The sequence below is a fragment of the Panthera tigris genome, chromosome D4, assembly GCF_018350195.1.
Source record: "Panthera tigris isolate Pti1 chromosome D4, P.tigris_Pti1_mat1.1, whole genome shotgun sequence".
NCBI classification, from domain to species: domain Eukaryota; kingdom Metazoa; phylum Chordata; class Mammalia; order Carnivora; family Felidae; genus Panthera; species Panthera tigris.
Window position 1 is genome coordinate 60830215 of NC_056672.1, and position 22007 is coordinate 60852221.

Sequence of the window (22007 nt, forward strand, 5' to 3'; positions counted from 1 at the left end):
GTCTGAATCCACTGCCAGACCAATTGAGGAGCCCCTCCATCTGGGGTTCAAGCTCCCAGGAGATTCTACCATACAACTCACTGGGACCCACCCAGCTGGCTGTGATGTCATACATTGTGACTGCCAAAACACCAAGACCATATCCCCCCACAGTGACGCCACATCAGTGCAGCACATGTACATAGAACCAGCCCTCCTTTTTCCTTTTCAGAAACCTTTTATCATGGAAATTGTAAAAATTCACAAAGGGATTTAGAGTACTATAATAAGCCCCCCACATACCTGTGACCCTATGTGAATAAATATCAACTTGCCCGTGTGCTTTATCTCCTCCACCTTCTGTGCCCATCTTTTTGGAGCAGAGATGGAGGCTGGAAATATGTTTAAGTAAATCCCAAATATGGCATCATCTAACTGATGAATACTTTAATGCACATTGCTAATAGTTTGATCTGGGACTCTCCCCTCCAGCGTTAGCCACAATGCTGTCCATCAGTGGTCATTCTGATTGGATGTCATTATCCTTCTAACAACATTAACAATGGTTCCTTCATATCGTCTGATACCCTAGTTGTTAAAAAATGCCTTTTTGCAATTAGTTTGACTCTGGATCCCAACACTTACTACACACTGTGTGTGGCTGATGTGTTTCTTAAGCCTCTTTGGGTCTATGATTGTCTCTCACCTTCCTTTTTCTTTGTGCCATCAATTTGTTGGAGAAACTGGGTCATTTGTCCTTCGATCCCTTGTTTTTTCCACTTGGACAAGTTGGCACTCGACTTGTGGGCCTCCCCAGACCAGCTGTGTTGGTGGGAAGGTAGATTACTATTTCTGAGAAAGTTCTTTGTCAACACATGTTAACAACCTTAAAACGACATATTACTGATCCAGAAACTTCTGTTCTAGAAATTAATCCTAAAGGAAGTAGTCTTATATGTAAAAAAACTGTATACAAATTTGCTAATCTCAGTGTTGCCCATAATAGAAAAGAATTGAACACGGTTTAACTAGACAACAGTAGGGGGTTGATTGAATAAAGTATATTCAAGTAATGGAACATCATGCAGCTATTAAAGTTATACTTCTTAGGAGTATTTAATGATGGGGGAAATACAACATAATGTCAGATGATAAAAGCTGGTTATAAACTTCAGTTACGTGGTGTGGTCTTAACTATTTAAAAGTTGGGGCCCCTGGGTGGCTTAGTCGGATAAGTGTCCAACTCTTGATCTCAGCTCAGGTCTTGATCTCAGGGTCATGACTTCAAGCCCCATGTTGGGCTTCGCACTGGGCATGAAGCCTACTTAAAAAAAAAAAAAGAAGAAGAAGAATAGACACACGCACAAACCCTGGAAGGCAATACCCTCCCTGATCGTTAGTAGTTGTGGCCTCAAAGTGGCAGAACTGTGGAAGGATGGTAGGTTCCTAATACATTTTGGTGTTTTCGCCATGAGCGTATTTACAATGGGAATTTTTAAAAGCTCTAAGAAGAGTTGGGTCGAGGTTGGGGGGGGGGGGGCGGGGAAGGGGGGAGGGAAAGACAAACACACAGTATTTCATCCTGGCACGTGACTAATAACAGATCACCCCTAAGTGCCTGTGTCAGGAACTGGCAATGAGGTGAAATGGAAGCCTCCATTTGAGCAAATGGTTTAAAAGCACAATAGGGACCAGCCAAGAGAGCACTCACTCTGGAACCTTGTTAGGATCATTATGAATCTCAGAGTCAGCCAAAGCAGTGAGTGAAAGGGACATCCACATCTGGCCCTGCCGTAGACCTGTGACAGATTTCTCACCTGTATCTTTGGCTACTCATACATAAAATGGGGTCATAGTACTCGCGTCTCGGGTTGTGCTGGGGATTAAATGAATTAACACGTGAAAAAGTTTACCTAGTGCATGGTACACACTCAACAAATTAGTATATCGAATTATTTTGCAGATGAGGCCCAGAGAGGTTAGGGGTCACACAGGGCCACATTGCTCCCGGGAGATGAGTAGGGGTGAAAACCTGGGTGTCTGGACTTTCTACCTTTGGTTTTTGCAGTGTCCACAACCACCCGTCTTCAGACATGGGTCAGAAGTTGGTCAGCAAGGTCCATGCGGTTCAAAGGAGGTCACTCCATTTCTAAAGGTCTTCCCACTAGTCGTTTGACAAATACTATTAAGAGCCTAGTGTCTTCTGGGTGTTAGGGACACAGCAGAGACTAGAGGGCCACACCTCTGTCTTCATGGGGCTCGCTGCAAGGCCCCTGGCCATCCTCAGCTTGCTAAACAGCTCACTCATCAGAGCTGAGCCGCTCCACGTCCCAAATGCATGGACCAGGTTTTAACCACATCTTCTTGTTTTAGGATCAGAGAGGGCATGTGGGAATGGAAGGGCAGGTTGGGCCCAAAGGAGAAAAGGCTGGTGCCGTGACCATTCTAGAGACCACACTGGATCTGGTCATGTGCCCTGAGCATGTTATTTGGGGTTAGTCAATTCTGGTCAAGGAAATAGCAGGAGTACTGAGAGGACTGAGCCCCAAAGAAACCAAATTGAGAGTCGGGGAGACCCACAAAAACATTGTGGGGCTCAATTCTTGCCACATCTTACCAACCAGTGACCTTGACCTCTGCAGCCAGTTTCTCCATCTGTAATCAGAGGGTCCTTCCAATTCTGGTGTTCTGTGGCTAGACTCCAGGCTCTGTCCCTGAATTTTTTCCTGGGAAAGCTTCAGGCAAACGGGAGCTTCAGAGACCTGGGTGTGCTTTTAGTAGTTGTAGAATTTTTGGAGAGATCTTTACCCCTTCTGTGCTCCGGTTTCTCCATCTGTAAAACAGGGGTGGTGATGACTACCCCACACAGAAGTAGTCAGAATGAAATGAGGTGATGTTGGTGGAACTGCTTTGTCTGGTGTCTGTCACCACAGAAAAACAACAAACTCCTCCTTCTGAAGCAACAGTGAAGTTTATTGCCGAGGGGATATGCCCGCAGCAACCAGGGCCATGGCCCCCCGGGAGCCCCACATCCTGGGGAGGTCCTGCTCAGGGAGCCTACTCTGGCAATAGGCAGCAACCTGGCTGCCTCTGGAGACTCTTTGTCAGCCTGCTGGTCCTGGTCCTCTGCCCTCCTCACCTTCCTCGGGGCTGAGGCCGTCTCCCAGGGAGGAGGGTGCTCTGGCCCTGGTGCCTCATGAGGCTGCCTGTGAGGACATTGGGGAGGGTGGTGTCCTCACTGTGATCTGACCTCCTCAGTGGACTTTAGATGCCACCAGTGTTCTGGGGAGCAGTAAGGGAGTCAGAGGAGGACATCATACCACACAGGTTTTGTGCAGATTTACCGTTCACGTTTCCATTCCTTCCTGGGGCTCAGGCCATTCTGACACCTTTTTTGTCAGAGGAGGCAGGCCTATAGGCAAGATAGGCTACAGGGCTGGTGGGAGGGGCAGGGCGACCAGGACCTGCTTCAGAGGGAGGCATGCTGGGCCTGGCTACCAGGCTCTGGCAGGACCTAGATGTGGGGGGGGGGGGGGGGGGGGCTAGGTGACAGGGTGGGGAGGGTCCCTACTGCCTGGTTATTTCTACCATATCCACCTACCCTACACATGTGGTGCAGAAACAAAGGGCTCCTGAGCCCAGGGTGGGACAAGGTGCATGAAAACAAAGCCTTCTTCACCCCTGCAGAAGCTTCATCTTAAAGATGAGTGGTTTCTACAGAGAAGAGGAGGGACAGTGGCGGGGGGGGGGGGGGGGGGGGGGGGGGGCGGTGCCTAGCACTCCACTGACCATCTCGTTCTCTTTAGGGTGAAGCTGGGGAGGGGCTTCCTGGCCACCCTGAACCTGTCAGGCCTACTGCAGCCACGGTGAGACCCCCTGTCCAGGTTCCTCACACACACAGTGTTAAGGGACTGGGCTTGCTGACAACTAGCCACAGGCTAAGGATTCTACCTTTCTTTTATTTTTAAATTTTTTTTCAACGTTTCTGAGAGAGAGAGAGAGAGAGAGACAGCACAAGCAGTGGGGGGTCAGAGAGAGAGGGAGACACAGAAACCAAAGCAGACTCCAGGCTCTGAGCCTTCAGCACAGAGCCTGATGGAGGGCTTGAATCTGCAAACCGTGGGATCATGACCTGAGCCGAAGTCCGGCACTTAACCGACTGAGTCACCCAGGCGCCCCTAATGATTCTACCTTTCAATCCAAGATGCCTCCAGTGAGACCTCGGGGCTTTCACCTCTATCAGAACCCTCAGTGAGCTCAGGAGCAGAGTCTGTTTATGTCCCATTCATATCCTGCACCCTGAAGGACCCACATGTCTGTCAACCACGTCCCAAACAGCTCGTCACCATCCCCCCAGACCCACTCCTCCCTCAGGACGCTCCCGTCTCTGGGAGTGGCACCCCATCTTCCTGGTCACCAAGACAGAAATCAGGAAACAACCTGCAGTGGCCCTCTGCCTCCCACACCCCATCTGGTCAGTCTACAAGCCCCGAGTCTAGCTGTGCAGTGCCTCCTGGTCCCTCAGACGGTGGCAGCAGCCACCCTGTCACTACCTCCCTTCTGCATGTGCACACCACTGCCCCCCCTCTAAACCCAGCCCAACTTCTCCTTGGAGCCTCTTAGCAGGTGCCCCACGGACGTTCCATGATTGAATTAAGCCTCTCCTGGTTCCTGTCTTCGGGAACTAAATACCAGAAAAGAGTTTCAGAAATTACCTTTGTTCTTTGGAGGAATTTGATGGCATTCAACAAGTATGCACTGAGTGTCTTCTTGGTACCAGATCTTATGCTAGATACTGGGCATCCAGAGGTATCTCAGGATCGGGCAGACCCTGGGTCTAGAGTCTAGAGGGGCTGACAGACACACGCAACTGAGCTTCAAGTCAGGTGGCCCTACTACCAAATCGAGACCTCAGTAGAGGTTAGTGGGGAACACAGAGTAGGGAGAGATGAATTCCACCTGGAAATGGGGTAGGTAAGAGGGCTTCATGGAGGAGGTGAGAGTGGAACTAGGCCTTGAAAGATGAGTAGGAGTTTGAAAGGCAGGAAAGGAGGCTGAGAAGATGTGAAAGAGCATAGTATGTTTGAGGACCTATTGGCTGTGCAGCGGGAGGTGGTGAGGGAGGAGGGGAGCAGTGGAGGGGGAAGTGGGAGAAAAGGCTGGAAGGAAAGTTGGCAGCAGCAGTTACTGGGCTACAGAATAAGGGAAGAGTTTTGGTGACGTGGCTGTCCTTGGAGTGGCAGGTGAAACCAAGTGGTGGGACTTTCTTCTCTCTCCAGGTGAGCGCTGAGGCCGAGGGCTCTGGCCTGGGCTGGGGATCAGACGTCGGCTCTGGCTCTGGGGACCTCGTGCGCACTGAGGAGCTGTTAAGAGTAAGTGTGAGAATGACACTACCTGGTGCCTGGGATTGCCCTCTCGATAATCAGGAGGATTATACTTTCCCTCCACATTTGTATATGTTTGGCATTTTCCACTTCAGTCAGTTTTGTTTTAAGTGAATATGAGCCTTAGTTTATATTTAGGACCTCCACTTTCCCACTTGCCCCCTTTCCCTGGCATTCGGGGCTATTTCACAGCAAGTATGCCCATGACCTTCACCACTGCCTTGGCTCTGCCCCCATCCCCTTTACCGATGATACAGAACTGACTGCTGGCCTCTTCTCTAGGTAGCATTTAGCACTTGGCTTCCAGGCCCTTCTTGAAATCCTCCCTACCCTGATGCAACCCCTACTACCAGTTCAGACCACTCCTTCTCCCTCTTTGCTCCTGCTCCCCCAGCCTTCAGTCCAAGGTGGGCCCCCATCATCCCTGGTTCCTGGGAAGCACCTCTCTTCTCCAGCTGCAGCTGATGGCTTTGTTCCGGGGCCCCAACCTCCCCGCCAGCCCTTCGTCTGAGTCCCAGTGCTGAATCCCTACCTAGAACACTCCACTCAGTTACCCATCTGCCTCCTCCTCAGGATAGGGAAGGAAGGGTTCTGGACTCGCTGGATAAGTGGAGTGGGAGTCACATGGGTCTTCCAGGCTGGTGGGATCAGCCAACCCAGCCAGAAGCGAAAGAGACTAGTACACTGCAGAGTAGTATATAACCCTTTTAATAAGGGTTAACAACAGGCAGTTTTTGACCACTCTGCCAGGTAATCAGAAAACTAAGTTAGCTAGAGCACCTCTGAAAATTCCAACTGATTGGATTTTTATTTTATATATATATATGTGTGTGTGTGTGTGTGTGTGTGTATATATATATATATATATATATATATATATATATATATGGAGAAAACGTGATATAATGGGCTCAGAAAGACTTGGGTTAAATCCAAGCTTTTCTAATAATTAGCCATGAGTGGGTGAGCTCAAACCAAGCCACAATATCCTACTGAGCCTTAGTTCCCCATCAGCTAAGTGGGAACACCAGTCTCTACTTGCAGTGTTACTGTGAGGAAAAGAGAGAATGGGTGGAACATATATGTTCTGATGTTCTGTATATGTTTATCCCCTCCCCCGCTGTTTCTTTTCTTTTCTTTTTTCTAATAATTTATTGTCAAGTTAGCTAACATACAGTGTATACAGTGTGCTCTTGGTTTTGGGGGTAGATTCCCCCAACTCATCACTTACATACAACACCCAGTGCTCATCCCAACAAGTGCCCTCCTCAGTGCCCATCACCAACTTTCCCTCTGTTCCCCCCCCCGCCCCAAATCAACCTTCAGTTCGTTCTCCACACTCAAGAGTCTCTTATGGTTTGCCTCCCTCTCTGTTTGAAACTATTTTTTCTCCTTCCCTCCCCACCATGGTCTTCTGTTAAGTTTCTCAAGTTCCACATATGAGTGAAAACATATGATATGTCTTTCTCCCCTGCTGTTTCTTAACAGAGTATCTGCCTTTTAGGGTCCCCCAGGTCCCCCGGGCCCACCCGGCTCACCTGGGATTCCAGGAAAACCAGGAACTGATGTTTTCATGGGACCCCCTGGATCGCCTGGAAAGGATGGAGCTGCTGGTGAACCTGGGCCCCCGGTGAGCCCCTGGGGTCATTTCCCCCCTCTCTGTGGCCATGAGACTTCCTCTATCCAAGGAGGGGTATACAGACCCCATACCCCAGCATGAAGACTCATGATAAGAGCGAGCAGCTAGCTAACATTTGTAAACAAAAGTCCTCCTCAGCTGAGTCATTACTAAGGCTCATAAGAAGCAGAAGCCGAGAAATACACCATCCTATACACTGTTTTGCAGCTTTATCTTAGTATAGGAAATGCAGGCTCATGGAATCTTGGAATTATGGGATATCGAAGTGCTGGGCCTGGGGCAGGGGGTCCTTAGAGACCCTCTAGTCTGACTCAACCTCCTGTTCCCCCTCAGAGGGGAAAATGCAACCCAGAGAATGAAGGACACTCGTCCAGGGGTACACAGCCAGCAGTGGCCATGCTGGGGCCAGGGACCAGCATTCCACCCTGGACCAACACAACCCTCCTGGACCCACTGGCCTCACCCGCTCAGTCCTCCCAGCCCTGGCCTCCTTTTCCAAGAAAGGTTCATGCTTGATTCTTATCAGAGATGTTATGGGCTGATTGTCACTGATGTTCTCCAGGGCCCTGAGGGACAGCCTGGACCCGATGGAGCCTCCGGCCTTCCTGGGATGAAGGGGGAGAAGGTACGGGCAGGGGGGGTTCCAACACATGGGGGCCACCAGGCCCACACTGCCTGTCTCTGACCTCTGGGCCTGTCCTTGCCTCTTAGGTGAAGGACCCTTTCTGATCCCCTCCTAATCCTCTCTCTGCTGGATGTTCCCATCCCAGGGCTCTTGATGCCCAAACCTGAGCTCAGCATCTCCAGCTTTAGTGAATGGTGCTGCCATCTACCCAGTCACGAGGATGCAAAGGCAGAATCTCTAACCCCCCCTTCCTCTCTCTTCCTGCCATGCCCCACCTGTTGCTAGGACTGGCCCGCCTGACAGTCACCTCTCTTGCCTGTCTCCACCCTGATCTGATGTTCACCTCTCCTGGTCCACACGATGGCATCAGGCTTCTCGACAGCGTCCCATCTCCCCACCTGTAACCCACCTTCTGCCCACCTGCCGCACCTGTCCATCTTCCTGCTTCAGGCTCTCTCCAGTCACAGCCCTCTCCACTGAGAAGGCACCGAACCCTGACTGTGTGCAGACCTGCCTTCCCAGCTCCATCTCCTGCTGCTCCCTCACGTGGCTTCTGGGTCAACCAGCAGCACTACTGATGTGCTGTGGGCATGCTCTTCCTGGACAGCCCCCTGTCCTTTGCACATGCTTTCTCCCCATCTCAAGTGATCTTTCCCTTTTCTCATCCTCCAAGGGCCAGTTTGGATATATCCTCTGAGAAGCCCTTTTAGACTCCCTATTAGCAGAAGGGAGCCCTCCTTCCTGCGCTTTCCGTTAGCACGGTATTTGTTCTGCTGGGACTCCTCTTAGCCAATGTTAGCTTATCTGTGCCCCCACCCCTCCCCTGACAAACAGCACTAGCACTGTCTGTGTGTCCTTAGTTTCTGGCTCAGGCCCCTGTTAGCGTTTGGTTAGCGAATCTGCTGCTCCCTTCACTCTCTTCATTCTCTGTAAGCCTGTCTCTCTTCGGTCTGCAAACCCCACGTGGTGCCTTGGGGGCGGGGTTCCTGCCCCTACAGTGTTCCCATCCGGGGTTGATGAGATAAGCCAAGTCCCCTGCAAAGGAGGGCAATAAAGATAAGGTAAGCCTCCGTGTGGTGAGACAGGCAAGCATGAGTTTAACTGGGGTTCAGAGGAGGGAGGGTCCCTCCCAGCTGGGATAAGGACCAAGGTCTTCTGTGTACTCCACGGCATGAAGTCGTGGAAAATGTCAACTCCCTAGACACCACCATCTTCACGGAACTGATTTTCCAGTTGCCGACAGCTCTCAAGTGTGTTTATTTCAATTGAAGCAGTAACTCGATTTTCGCGGAAACCTCCTTTCTCAGAAAAAGAAGAAAGAAACGGTTGTCAAGCTGTATAGAACTCTCTCTACAAGTACCGACTATTTCATAAGAAGTTAGATTCTTCGGGAAACATCACAGACCCACACTGTTCCTCCCTGTCCTTCTTGCCAGCTCTCCTGCACCCGCCCCCACATGCCCCTCCCTTGCTCGTCTGGCATTTAAAAATACCCGTGCCCACATCCGCACGCTGACACCAGAGTAAGCACACTCTGCACTGTTCAGGGGAGCAGCCGTGCACAGGGTGGCAGGCTTGTATAGGATGATTGTTGGAGATCAATTACATTCCCCACCTCCACCCCCCAAAATTTGCTATGAGTCCTAATTGCACTATGTGCATAAGATGCTTTCTGGTCAAGTAAAAGCAGATTCTAGAAGGACTTGGAAACTTACATCTGGAGAGCTCAAAGGAATCATTGCAGATGACATTTACCTAAAAATAACTTTTAAAAGCCAAAAGTAAACCAAGGAGCATAGTATGGATGTAAAATAATAGAAATGTACTACAGAAAATGAGCAGTCTCTGGGAGGGAACCCAGCATAAGATCCAATGATACAGCAGATCCTTGACTCCCCTCCACAGTATCTGTTCTTCAGGCTTGCACACCTCCAAGGGACTCATTTCTTGCCAGGAAGTGCCTTCCGCAGTTGCATGGATTCTTGTAAGGAGATCTTTTCTCATGCTGCTTAGAAAGCAGCCTCCTTCTCACTTATAGGGCGCATAGACCAGTCTGGGCAGTTGTCTAAAGGGGAGTTTTTTTTCCCAGAGAATGAGGTCCAAGCTTATCTGACTGGAAAAAAAAAATATTGTCATATATAATCATTATTTTCAAATGTAGGATTGTCATCAAAATGTGGATGGTCTTTAAGAATTCTTGAAATAAATAGTTTATTTTATGTTGAGTTCCATGATAGGAGTACTCCTTAATATATTTTCCCAAAATTAAGATGAACAGCTACTCTGAGATCTTTAGCCCATGAAGGAACAGGCGAAGAGTATCCTGCTTTCTCAGCTACTGAATGTTCCTGGAAAGGATGCTGAAGAACGTGCCGGAGACGCGTCTCTATGACATTCCTTTCTGCTTTTTGCATTGCACACTGTGACAGCCAGATCTGCGGCACACGTGTAGCATTTACTATTGTCACTCTTTTCCTTCGTTCACACTCTGAATGATTCATTGTATTCTTCAGTGTCAAAAGGTGCTGGGACACCAAGGCAGAAAAGAGCTTGTGTTTTGACATTTTCTTCTGTGTCCAGAATTGCTGAGGGACATGGAGCTCCCCGTAATGGGCTTTGAATGATCTCACTGAGCCACCGAAATGTCAGTGTTGGGCCTTATAAAGCAGATTCTGTCTTCCCCATGGGATGAGAAGAAATGCAAGTAATTCATCATTGCCTTCGCTTTCTCTATGTAACCCCAGTTTGGTTTTGAGCAATTATCTAAATCTTACACACTAAAAACAGGGTGCCCCTTAAGAACCTAAGCAGTGGGTACATCATAATCAGGTGTCAGGATATTTTCCTGACTCCTTCTTTTGTGAATCCTCAGAGATTCTCCCATTGGAGGCCCCCAACCACAGTCCCCTGATGTAGGGCCATATCTCCTGTGGTTGACCACTCCTGGCCACCAGTTCCCTTTGGTCCTCCCCTCTGCTCAGAGCTCACAGCTGGCTCCATTCTATGGGACCCATATGCATTTAACAAGGATCCAGTAATGGTTTGGAGCTCGTAACAGCTTATTTCAATTAAAAATTCCAATATTGGCCCGATTTCCTATTTCATATCTCCTTTAACCATCAGATGTGTTTGGTACAAAATCAGGATTATGGGCCTCCATAAAACCAAATAGACCAAGGTCAATTGTAATTGTAACTAATTGAAGTTATCGATGTAACGAACACCATGAGCAAAAGTGACAGACAGCCACAAGGCAGTAAGTTGTGCCATCTGAGATACCACAATAGAAAACGACAATCCATGTATTTATTAGGTTTTTTGATGTTCCTGTATGTTGAAGTCTAATAATGTCCTTGGCAAATCTGATAACTATAATGAGCAGAAATTTCTGATGCATTCTGAAGCATGATTTTGTAGCACTCCTGCACCTTATTCTTTTACAGTATTTCCCTTGTAGAACTGACCTCTCCACACTTCATCTCCACAACCAGACCTGCAGCTTGGCTGGCTGAAATTGTAAGACACACAAGCCTCACACTGAGGAATTGGATATAGGTCTGCCATTATCATTTTGGGAGCAGAGTCTTTGCTGACTCTTGTAATTGGAGTTTCCCAGTTTTCACTCTATCTGTTCGTGTAAATTCCAGTTAAGATGAGCTCTCCCATCCCCAAGCTGATCTGCTCAGATCCCAAAATGGTGGCCACCAAATCTGTGAGCCAATGGAATGGGTCTAAATACTACCTTTTTGCATGTACAAGCTGGATAAAATCATCTGCTTCTGAGACCGGTAACTCAAGGTCCAAAATATCTTCTAGACTTCCTGTGAAACTGCTACAAGACATACTCTTAATTTGAAGAGCTGGGAAGGCAATTTAAAAAAGACAGTTTTTCACTTTCCAAACATAATTTTCTTTGACAGGCTCAGCTGGCAACACAACAGTAAGGTTTTCAGAGAATAGAGTCCAGAAGTCAAGAGATGAAGCTAATTTGACTTCTCTCTCACAATTTCCCTGACTGTGATTTGACTTGTTACTGGAAAGGTGCATACGGTTGGCACTTCCTTCAAGGACAGATTGCGACAGGCAGCAGATGATGGCGTGGCTGGTCACGCCCAAGAAATGCAGGCGCAGGAACCGCAGCCTCCAGATTAGGCAGCAGAACTGGAACCCGATTGTTTTTGTTTCTGCCCATGGTGAATGGTCACAGGTAGTTTCTCCTGGGTCAAGCGGGCAGGCAGAGAAGCGTCTGAGCCCAGCCACCACTGCTTCCTTCGCCGAAGCACCCCTTCCCCTCCCTGCACTTGCTCATGCCCTGGGCGACTGCAGCCTGATTGTGACAAGGCGCATCTCTTGTTATTCAGCCCTTACAGGTGACTTCCTTTCAACAGCTAATGTATTTTTATTTCTAAGGTCTCTAATTCATTCTTTCATATAAGCATTGTGCTTATTTCATAATAATTTGTCCATGTTTCATGGCTGTAATAGCCTCCCTTTTCTCCCTGAGAATATGTATTGTACGCTTAAAGTCCTGATATGGTTGTGTTCTTCACGCTCCTTCCTTGGGCATACGTTCTATTGCCGGCACTGCTGCCTGTCTTTCTTAAATGTTTATTTTTATTTTATTTTATTTATTTTATTTTTTATTTTTGTATGCCTCTCTTTGATAGTGTTGCCCTCCCTCTGATATGTGTTGTTTCTTGCTCGTGTGTTTGCTTTCAAAGTTGGAATCTCTCTTTGGTCTGTTTTCTGCCTCTGTTCATAGAGATTGTTGGGGAGTTGGGCAGCGGCTACTTCTGAGGCTTGCAGGTTTTAGTGGGTTTCAGGATGGGGGCAGTGGGGTGTGCCATCAGGCAGGGCACCTCAGCAGCTGGTCTTAGGAGTTTGGGGTATCCCTGGATCTCCCAGGATTCCCTAGCCACTCGGGGCTCTGCCCAATGCCCTGGCTCCAGTAAACAGCTCTTATTGTTCTAGGAGAGGGGGCTGGGAGGTGAGGGGGAATGGGCAGGGCTGGCTGGCTTTCCTGCTCCGGAATTTCGACCTATCTGCCCATCAGCGCCACACCCTGCCCCTCGCTTCCACCGCCACTTTGCAGGATACTTTTTCCCTGTGCTTTCTCTCCACTACTGAAGTCTGTGGCTTCAGCTTTCTGTATTTTCCCTTTGGTATTCCTCACTATTTTCAGATTCAGTGTCATTCACCATCTTATTTTTGAGCATGTTATTTTGGAACTAGCCACTTTGTCCTTCCTATGGATTTGATATTGGAAGGGCAATCCAACCTAGAATAAGAGGGGACTGGGGAAGGGCACAGCCTTAGATGGTGGGTACATCATAATCGGGTGTCAGGATGTTTTCCTGACTCCTTTTGTGAGTCCTCAGAGTTTCTCCCATTGGAGGCCCCCAACCACAGTCCCCTGATGTAGGGCCATATCTCCTGTGGTTGACCACTCCTGGCCACCAGTTCCCGTTGGTTCTGCCCTCTGCTCAGAGCTCACAGCCGGCTCCATTCTGTGGGACCCACATGTTACCCCCCAGAAAACCTATTTTGTGGCTCCCATTAGGGGTATACATGTAACCTGCTTTAGAGAAACACCCCCCAACCCCATTCTGGGGCCGCTCCAGCCAGCCTTTTGTCTTTAGATATTTCTGGAAGAAAGCCAGTCACCAGTTCACAATTCTTCAAAAGTCTAGGGAATACATATCAAGTTTTTGAAGCCCCTTTCTTGGCCTCAAGTAGCAGACCTATCTCTTTATTTCCGACATGGGAGGGGTGGGGTAAGGGACCCGCCAGTACACAGATAATTCTCCAAGGGAATTCTTCCTCTGCAGTCTCTCCCTGGTTAATCTCCAACTTCTCCTTTTTACTCTTAAGGTAGGTAATGAGCTAAGAGTTGAAAAATGGATTTTTCAAGTCAGCTCATCTAATAACCTGTTACTTGAAAGCCTCTAATTCTGCATTTTCTTTGGAATATACCTACTGAAATATATATTAATTGGGCCTTTTTCTTGCCTTTTTTTTTTTTCCTCAGGGAGCAAGAGGGCCTAATGGGTCAGCCGGTGAAAAGGTAAAAGAAAAAAAAAAAGGAAGAAAAAGAGAAAGCTTTCTTATTCTTCCCCTTTCTCTGGGTTTACTGTAATTGGACTGCTGAGTATATAAGCATCGGGGAGAGAAACACATCTCTCAGATGTGTTCTCAGAGAGAAACACATCTCAGGAACTGTTCTGGGACCGCAGACCCACTAGAGAGGGAGGGGGAAACCACTTGCTCCTTTCCCATGCCCTCCCTCTGCACAAACACGTGCACAGGAGCGCATCCGCTTGTCTCCAAGTGTCAGCAAGACCGTGGTTTCTGTACCTGGAAGCAGTGCCCATCAGAAAATCCATCAACCTCATTTAGTTCAAAGAACGATTTCCCAACTCAGGCGTGTATGTTACTCCTTTTACCAGCGACCCCAGAGCTGCACAATCAGCCCGTCCTCTTCCTTACAGGGTGACCCTGGCAGCAGAGGCTTACCAGGACCGCCGGGGAAAAATGGACAAGTTGGCGCTCCTGGGGTCATGGGACCCCCAGGGCCTCCTGGACCCCCAGGGCCCCCAGGCCCTGGATGTGCAATGGGACTTGGATTTGAGGTACTCCCCCACCCTTTTTGTGGTTAAAGAACAATGGGCACTAGGGGCTGTTGGAAAAACCAGCTAAGAGAATGCAGGTCCGAGGGCAGAGGCTGTGTGTGACTCCCCACTGGGCCCAGCCAGCTCCAGGTCCCAGCTCCACACCTGGCACATGCATGTGCTCTGGAATTGGATGTGAAATTCTCATTCTTCCTCCTTCTCCAGGATACCGAAGGGTCTGGAAGCATCAGGCTGTTGCATGAACCCAGGATCTCTGGACCAGCGGTTTCAAGTGTAGGTTGAGTTTTGAAACGTTCATTTTGAGGATTGTCATATTGTCCTGCTGGAGTGGGGAAGCTGTGGGGTGCTGCCGTGGCCCTGTTCCTTTTGGTAACTCACCCTCTCTGCACCTCCAGCTTCCAGCCATGCAGCGGGGAGACTGGGTGCTCTTTACAACCTGTTTCTTTAAGGAGCAGCACAGGAGTTTTGCACAAAACATCATAGGGGAAAACTTGAAAGTCATCTTTGTCTCTCTCTCTCTCTTTCTCTCTCTTTCCCTCTCTCTCTCTAGTCCCTTACCATCAAGCATGTCTGCTTCATTGCCTCCTACCTGCTGCCTCATTTCAGAACCCTGTGCTCCCAACAAGTGCCCCTTCCCGCTGCGTCCAACCCTGGGGAGATGTTGTCCCTCTTCTGCAATGATTTCCTGCTCTCAAGAGGACCAACCCCCAGATCTCATTATGTTTGTCAAATGGGACCCAGAGCTAAGCACGCCAGCCCAGCAGAAACAGAGCCTCGAAGGGACAAGCAGCATACCCCTCTCTGTGGTTAAATTAGACCTTCCCTATCCTCCAGATGCAGAGGGCTCTGAGAGTCAGGGTTAAGAGGACACTCACCCCATGCTAGGAGAGAGCCTCCGTGGGTGTTCTTCCTTCTGATTCTGGAAGGGGGATTTGCCCCACATCTTTTGCTCCCCTTATCTGGGGCAAAATCCGTGTGGGAGCTGAGGGAGAGATGGCAAGATGTGAGGATAGATGAGGAGTAAACAAAGTGAAGAGAAGAAAACCAAAGAATGTGTTTGATTGTTTGTTTGTTTGTTTGTTTGTTTGTTTTACCAGGGTCCCAAAGGAGAAAAAGGAGACCAGGGGCCCAAGGTGAGGTCACAGATCTGAGGCGGGGGTGGGAGAAATTTCCAGCCAGCTTCTAGGAGCATTATTCATGTACAATGAATTTTTTTCCACTATCACTGTTGTATCCAGGGTGACAGAGGGATGGATGGAGCCAGCATTGTGGGACCCCCTGGGCCCAGGGGGCCGCCAGGGCGCATCGAGGTCTTGTCCAGTGTGAGTACCAGCCAGGTTGGAGCATGACTATGTATTTTCTGCCTTCGCTAAAGGGGAGAGAAAGTTGTCCACAACTTCAGGGATGGTGGTTACACAGAAGGCATGTAGCTGGCATCTGGCATTGGCATTTCCACCTACCAGCACACCCCTTGTGTCTGCTCCTGCCCCAGTACCACGGTTCTCTCACACAGCACTTCCAGAATACTCCTCTTATTGGCAGAATCTGCAGTCAAGAGAATGGCTGTGACAGAGAGGCAGAGGAACATAAGTGGGAGAAGAGTGAGGAAAGATGTTTTGGGGTATGTGAAATTAAGGAAGCCTTTCTGGAGGAGGTGTCTTTGAGCAGGGACTTAGGAGCTGAGAAGGATCTTACCAGGTAGGGACAAAGGACAGGACTTCCAGAATTCAGCTGGCAGGCACACTCTGAGCCACAGCACAGAATAGGAAAACGCGAGTGAATCCAAGGCACAGGAGGCTGATGGGTGTGGAGGGTGTAGAGAGTGGTGGAAAACTGTAGAGAAGGCTGGGGTGTGGGCAGGGAGCAGAGCAAGGTCCCCTTCATGTTAGAGCATCACACTGGTGAAAAACTGTGGCTCTTCTGAGACAAGTGATGCCATACTGGTAGATGACAGAGAGACAGAAAAGTCCCAAATAACTGGGGAAAAAAGGATGCCTACAGTTAAAAAAAAAAAAAAAAAAAAAAGTGATTACAAATATCCAGGGTGGGTAAGGGTGTGGTGAAATAGTGAGTCTCATATGCTTTGGTAGCAGTGTAAGTTACAAGGCCCCTTTAGACCACTCTTCAGCAATCCATTAAAACAAAAGTGTCCATACCCCCCAGTTCCATGTGGAAAGACATCCATGCTCCATTGTTGGAAGAAGCAAGTTGAAGAATTCTACATTCAGCCTGATGCCGTTGACGTAAAATAGGCACACAGACACACACACTGTCAACGCTGCATGCTTTCTATGGAGATATATATGGAAATATATGCTTTAAAAATATGTGTGTGTGTGTGTTTAAAATTTTAAAAGAGAAGACATTCATAGATGGTGCAATTTTTTTATTTTTATTAAAAAAAAATTTTTAATGTTTATTTATTTTTGAGAGAGAGAGAGAGAGAGAGAGACAGAGTGCAAGCAGGGGAGGGGCAGAGAGGGAGAGGGAGACACAGAATCCGAAGCAGGCTCCACACTCTGAGCTGTCTGCACAGAGCCCAACGCGGGGCTCGACCTCACGAACCGTGAGATCATGACCCGAGCCAAAGTCAGACGCTTGACCGACTGAGCCACCCAGACACCCCATGGATGGTGCAGTTTTAAGGTTAATTGAAAGAAGAAAGTCTACAGCAGCTCAGCGCTGTTTCATAAGGGGTGGGGAGGGGATGGATGTGCTGGCAGTGAGTTTAGGGTGTTGTGTTTGCCTCTGCTCTGTGGTGCTGGGGTGACTTCAGTTAAAGACTCCCTGCCAGGAACAAGGTGGAATGTGCTACCCTCTGTCTCATTGTCTGTTTTCTCTCTTTTCAGTCTTTGGTTAACATCACCCACGGGTTCCTGAATCTCTCGGATATCCCTGAGCTCATTGGGCCTCCGGTGTGTATCCACAGCTGCCCTAGAGTGAAGTTCTTCCCAGATACCCTGCTGAAACTAAGCTGGGTTGGTTTGGAATCTTCTTAGCTCCTGAAGCATGGAGCTAGAATATGTCAGAATAGAATGGAAAAAAGAACTTTGCATTTCTGAGAAGTTGCTATCACATTAATTTGATCACTCGGGAAGTTTTGTGTCCAATGCAGTGGAAGCTTCCAGTCTGATGTATCGGAAGTATGTGTCATGGAAAGCAAAGAATCCTAAGTAACAAACCGATTGACATCTGTGGGATGCCTTTGGCCTGCTTTTGTTTGCATATGATCTCATCTCCTAGAACGGGAAGAGCCTAGGGAGACCTAGCCTTGTGCTAATGGGAAAACCAGCGCACAAGGGGAGAACATGACCTGCTTTGGTCTTTCCAGCCCCCTGTTAGAGATCGGGACCACTTAGCAAAGCTGTAGTATCTCTGCAAGTCTGCAGAGTCGGCCTATGGCCTAAGGAGACCTAAAAGGAAGGAAGCTCCTTCCTGCAGCCTGTGCCATAAATCCCCGTTGCACCTCCCAGCATCTGCTGGTGACAGCTGGAAAGAGAGGAAAGAGCTGTGGTCTTAGGAGCCCTGGGGTTCCAGCCCATGTCCACACACCACTCTGAGCCTCTGAGCCTGTCCTTTGACACTGCCTCAGCAGCCTTTGGGGCAGCTCATAAGAGGTTGGTGGATGTGAATCTGCTTTGCAAATGGCAGCACTTAGCACAAGCCCACATGCAGATTGAGGCTTATACTTCCACAGCTGGGCAGCCCACCCACCCCTGTGGTCCCTAATGAGGTTGGCCTCCACCCCCAGCATCCATGTCCTGGGGAGAACTTGGCGCTCCCCCCAAGGCTTCTGCAGATATCTGGGACATTCTTCTAGAGCCAGCCTGTCCTGCTGAGGGGCCTCTGTTGGTGGGTACTTCTGCCATCTCTTTACTACAGCCAATGGGGCTTCTTTTCCTTGGTTTCTGTAAAATCACTCAAAATACCCCAATAGTTAACCCCTAAAGCAAACCAGCTCTCAAGAAAAAGTCATCTCACAAAGGGTCTTGGTATTTCCCAAACAATTAGAGGTTTGGGGTTATTAGGCAGGTTATTACTAAAGGAAAATACCCTCTAAAATCAAAGATTCGGCATCTCTGTCCTAAGAGTCCCTGGGGCTTGTCTGCCCCATCCCTTCTCCCTCCCCGCACCCCTAGAATCTGCCTTCCCTGCCAATCCCCGTCCTTCCTTTAGCAAATCCAAGGATCCTTTTCGTTCCTAATGAAGGGCCAGAATTTTCCTACTCAGAGGCCCATCCCTCCCTGAGGGGACTCAAGTCCCAGCTGGCACCCTTCTGCTTCCCCACCCCACTGTACATACAGTGGATTGAGAAACGTGTTGCTCTCCAGTTGTCTGTCTCTCTATGTATTCTGCCAAAGTCAGACATTTAATGAGCATGTGGGTACCTGGGCCGGCAGGAAGAAGATTCCCGGCCAATGTGGAGTGAACCGCACACTGTCTGTTTGTTCTTCTCTGAGGGAGAAGCACTGAGTCTTCCACCCCCAAATACCTCGGCACACCCTTTGGGCCCACGCCTCAGAAATTAAGGGCTGCTTCTCCAAGAACATGTATCAAGTGATTTCACAGAGGAGAAGGCAGACCCTTCAAATGCAGAGTCCTGCATGGGGGTGGGGTGGCAGTGGGGGCTCTGGGCTCCTGGGCACAGTTTCTGGCCCCGTCACTAACCAGCCGCATGACTCTGCACGGTCCCTTCCCCTCTTGGGCCTCAACATCCTCGTCTGCAACATGGATCGTGAGACACCTTCCACCGTGGGAACGTGCTTGGGTCTTTGGGAGCTGCTGGGAGGGGGTGGGCCCCTGAGGCACAGCGTTCCTGCTGGCTCTGGAAATGCTGCTGCTAACCAGCCTATTTTATCTTTGGTATTTTATCTTTGGTCACAGGGTCCGGAGGGCATACCTGGGCTGCCGGGATTTCCAGTAAGTACCATAGTAGCCATCTTCCCTCTGTGCCCTGGGGCTGTGTTCATTCTGTGCCTTCCACCTGGAATGCCATTCTTCTCCTTCTCTATGACACCATCTTGTTTATGTAACCTGCCCCGGTTGACCCTCACCTGGAGTGATCCTTTCCTCCTTTTTTTTTTTTTTTAATTTTTTAATTTTTTTTTTTTTAAAGTTTATTTAAAAGAGACAGAGCGTGAGTGGGAAAGGGGCAGAGAGAAAGGGAGACAGAGAATCCCAAGCAGGCTCCGCACTGTCAGCGTGGAGCCCGACGCAGGGCTTGAACTCATGAAACCTTGAGATCAGAACCTGAGTCGAAACTAGGAGTCAGGACGCTTAACTGACTGAACCACCCAGGTGCCCCATCCTTTCCTCCTTTGAGTCCCATAGGCTTTATTTTCACCTCTGCTGTGATTCTTTTCTGCCCTTAATAAGTTATTCACACCCTTGTCTTTTTTTCTCGATTGTACTGTGAACAGCTTGTGGAGGTTGGGTCTTAATCTCTCTCCTGGTACCAGCAGAAACCAGAGCCAGTGGTTGGCTGCCTATGAATGTGAGGGGATGAGTCAAGTATACAGTCCCCGCAGATCAGTGTCCTAAAGAGAGAGGATGGGAGCAGTGGGGGATGAGGGGGAGCAATCACAGACTAGAAGCCCAACAATTAATAGTCTGTGTGCACACTATTGTGGCTTCCACCATGGAAGGTGAATATGCATTTCTGTATAGAAAGTGATCAGTTTTGTCTAAAAGTGTGAGCTTGTGCTTACGCTCAAGGCTCCAGCGTGAAATCTGCACAATTTCTCCAAGACGCTCCAGATCTGAAATGTCCTAATGCCAACAGCGTATGCGTTGCCTCCAGGCAAATGAAGGAGATTTAACAAAACTGTGACAGAAATTTGTTCTTGATGATAGAATATAAGTGATTTCTCTTTCTGTTTCTTTCTGTTTTTCTGAGCTTTTTACATTTTGTTTTTTTAATTTTTTTTAATGTTTATTTTTGAGAGAGAGAGAGAGCAAGCAGGGGAGGGGCAGAGAGAGAGGGAAACACAGAACCCAGGCTCCAGGCTCTGAGCTGTCAGCACAAGCCCAACTTGGGGCTCCAGCCCATGAACTGCGAGATCATGACCTGAGCTGAAGTCGAACACTTAATGGACTGAGCCACACAGGTGCCCCTGAACTTTTTACATTTTGCAAAAGGAGCATATCTTGTCATGACACTGGCAATACGTGTGAACGAGACCTCAGGAACAGGAGAGAGAGTGGCAGTCATGGAGAACACCTCTTTTGTTAAGAGGAGGAGAGGCCAGACCTCTGAGCTCCGGCCCTGGCTTGGCTGTTCCGAACCAGGGGCATGTTCCGGAACACGTTTTCTTCTATATGAGTAGGGCTGTGTTCCCGCGGGAGCCCCCAGGGCCACTTTAGGGAGTAAAGAGGGGGCCACAAAGTGGGATTCTAGGCCACCAACCTGCAATAAAGAAGCTCCATTTGACATATTTTATATATTGAGCTTTCATTCAAGTCTTTACTTGAAAAAAAAAAAAAGGAATGAAAAGAGTTTCATTGCTAAAAAGTAATAACAAATATTTGAAAGCCACTGCTCTAGTGGGTAACTCCCCCTTTAACCTACAAGACTGCACAGGGACTTGTGAAAAGCTACATGGCAGTAAAGTGTGAAACACCTTTTTGGGGCAGACATCTGGCTGTGAGTCACTGTCACAGGTATATAGTGTTGGAGTTGAGAAGAGGTCACCTCTGGCCGGGTGTGCAGAACTTGGCTCTGCAGAGGGGTGGCTGGGCATTCTCGCAGCAGGAAGGGCGTGGGCGGAAGCGCGGAGGCAGTGCGCAGGGCAGAGAGGATAAGGGGAAAGGCTCACCTGGGTGTGTGATGGGGAGCAGGGGATGAGGTGCTGAGGCTGGCTGGGATGGGTTTGAGTGTCAGGCTGGGACGTTTGGATCCCATCCCATATGTGGTGGGGAGCCAGATGGGAAGCAGGAGTCCCAGGCGATGAACGGTGGGTGGAGGCAGGCCACAGGGTGGCCAGGAGGCCCATGGGGTAAGCAGAGGCAGCAGGACCAGGCTGTCTCAGTAAGGCCCCTCAGAGGAAGCCAAAGTTCAGAGGCAGGGGCCTCTAGGCCTCCTAGCGCTCAGTGCTGTCGTCTTTCCACATTACCACAATTCTTGCATCACTTAAAATTAAGAAAACGTCATGGCTAGTTGTGACTTCTTCCTAGAAGCAGAAGAAGCTCTTTTTTTCTTTTTAAGTTTATGTATTTATTTTGAGAAAGAGAGAGAGCTGGGGAGGGGCAGAGAGAGAGGGAGGGAGAGAATCCAAAGCAGGCTCCATGCTGTCAGTGCAGAGCCTGATGCAAGGCTTGAACTCATGAACCGTGAGATGACCTGAGCTGAAACCAAGAGTCAGACACTTAACCAAATGAGCCGCCCAGGCACCCCTAAAGCATTTTAATCTTAACGAACAACAAAATACCCTCCGATGATTCCTTTCAGGGCCCTCGTGGACCAAAAGGTGACACCGGTGTGCCTGGATTTCCAGGACTAAAAGGAGAACAGGTAAGAGGGACCCAGGTATTTAGTGGGATTGTGCTCCAGAATTTGCTAAATATTTCAAATTGGCTGAAAGCAGCTTTTAACTTTAAAAAGGTTTTCTGAGATATAATTCACATGCCGCAAAATCCATTCCTTTAAATTGTAGAGTTCAGTGATTTTTAGTATATTCACAAGGTTGTACAGCCATCACCACTTCCCAATTCTTGAACATTTTCGTGCCAAAAAGAAACTCCATATTTAGTAG

General features: G+C 48.8%; 1 protein-coding gene across 1 annotated transcript in view; it reads left to right on the top strand.

The window, feature by feature from the left end:
• COL15A1 (collagen type XV alpha 1 chain) overlaps nt 1–22007 on the top strand; it is a 108316-nt gene that overhangs the window by 59785 nt on the left and 26524 nt on the right. The window contains exons 12-23 of the mRNA XM_042963647.1: nt 3786–3845; nt 5259–5351; nt 6868–6993; nt 7565–7627; nt 13656–13691; nt 14116–14256; nt 14461–14529; nt 15354–15389; nt 15495–15578; nt 17106–17171; nt 19141–19176; nt 21704–21766. Coding sequence (XP_042819581.1) covers nt 3786–3845; nt 5259–5351; nt 6868–6993; nt 7565–7627; nt 13656–13691; nt 14116–14256; nt 14461–14529; nt 15354–15389; nt 15495–15578; nt 17106–17171; nt 19141–19176; nt 21704–21766 — 873 coding nt within the window. The remainder of the gene's footprint in view (nt 1–3785; nt 3846–5258; nt 5352–6867; nt 6994–7564; nt 7628–13655; nt 13692–14115; nt 14257–14460; nt 14530–15353; nt 15390–15494; nt 15579–17105; nt 17172–19140; nt 19177–21703; nt 21767–22007) is intronic.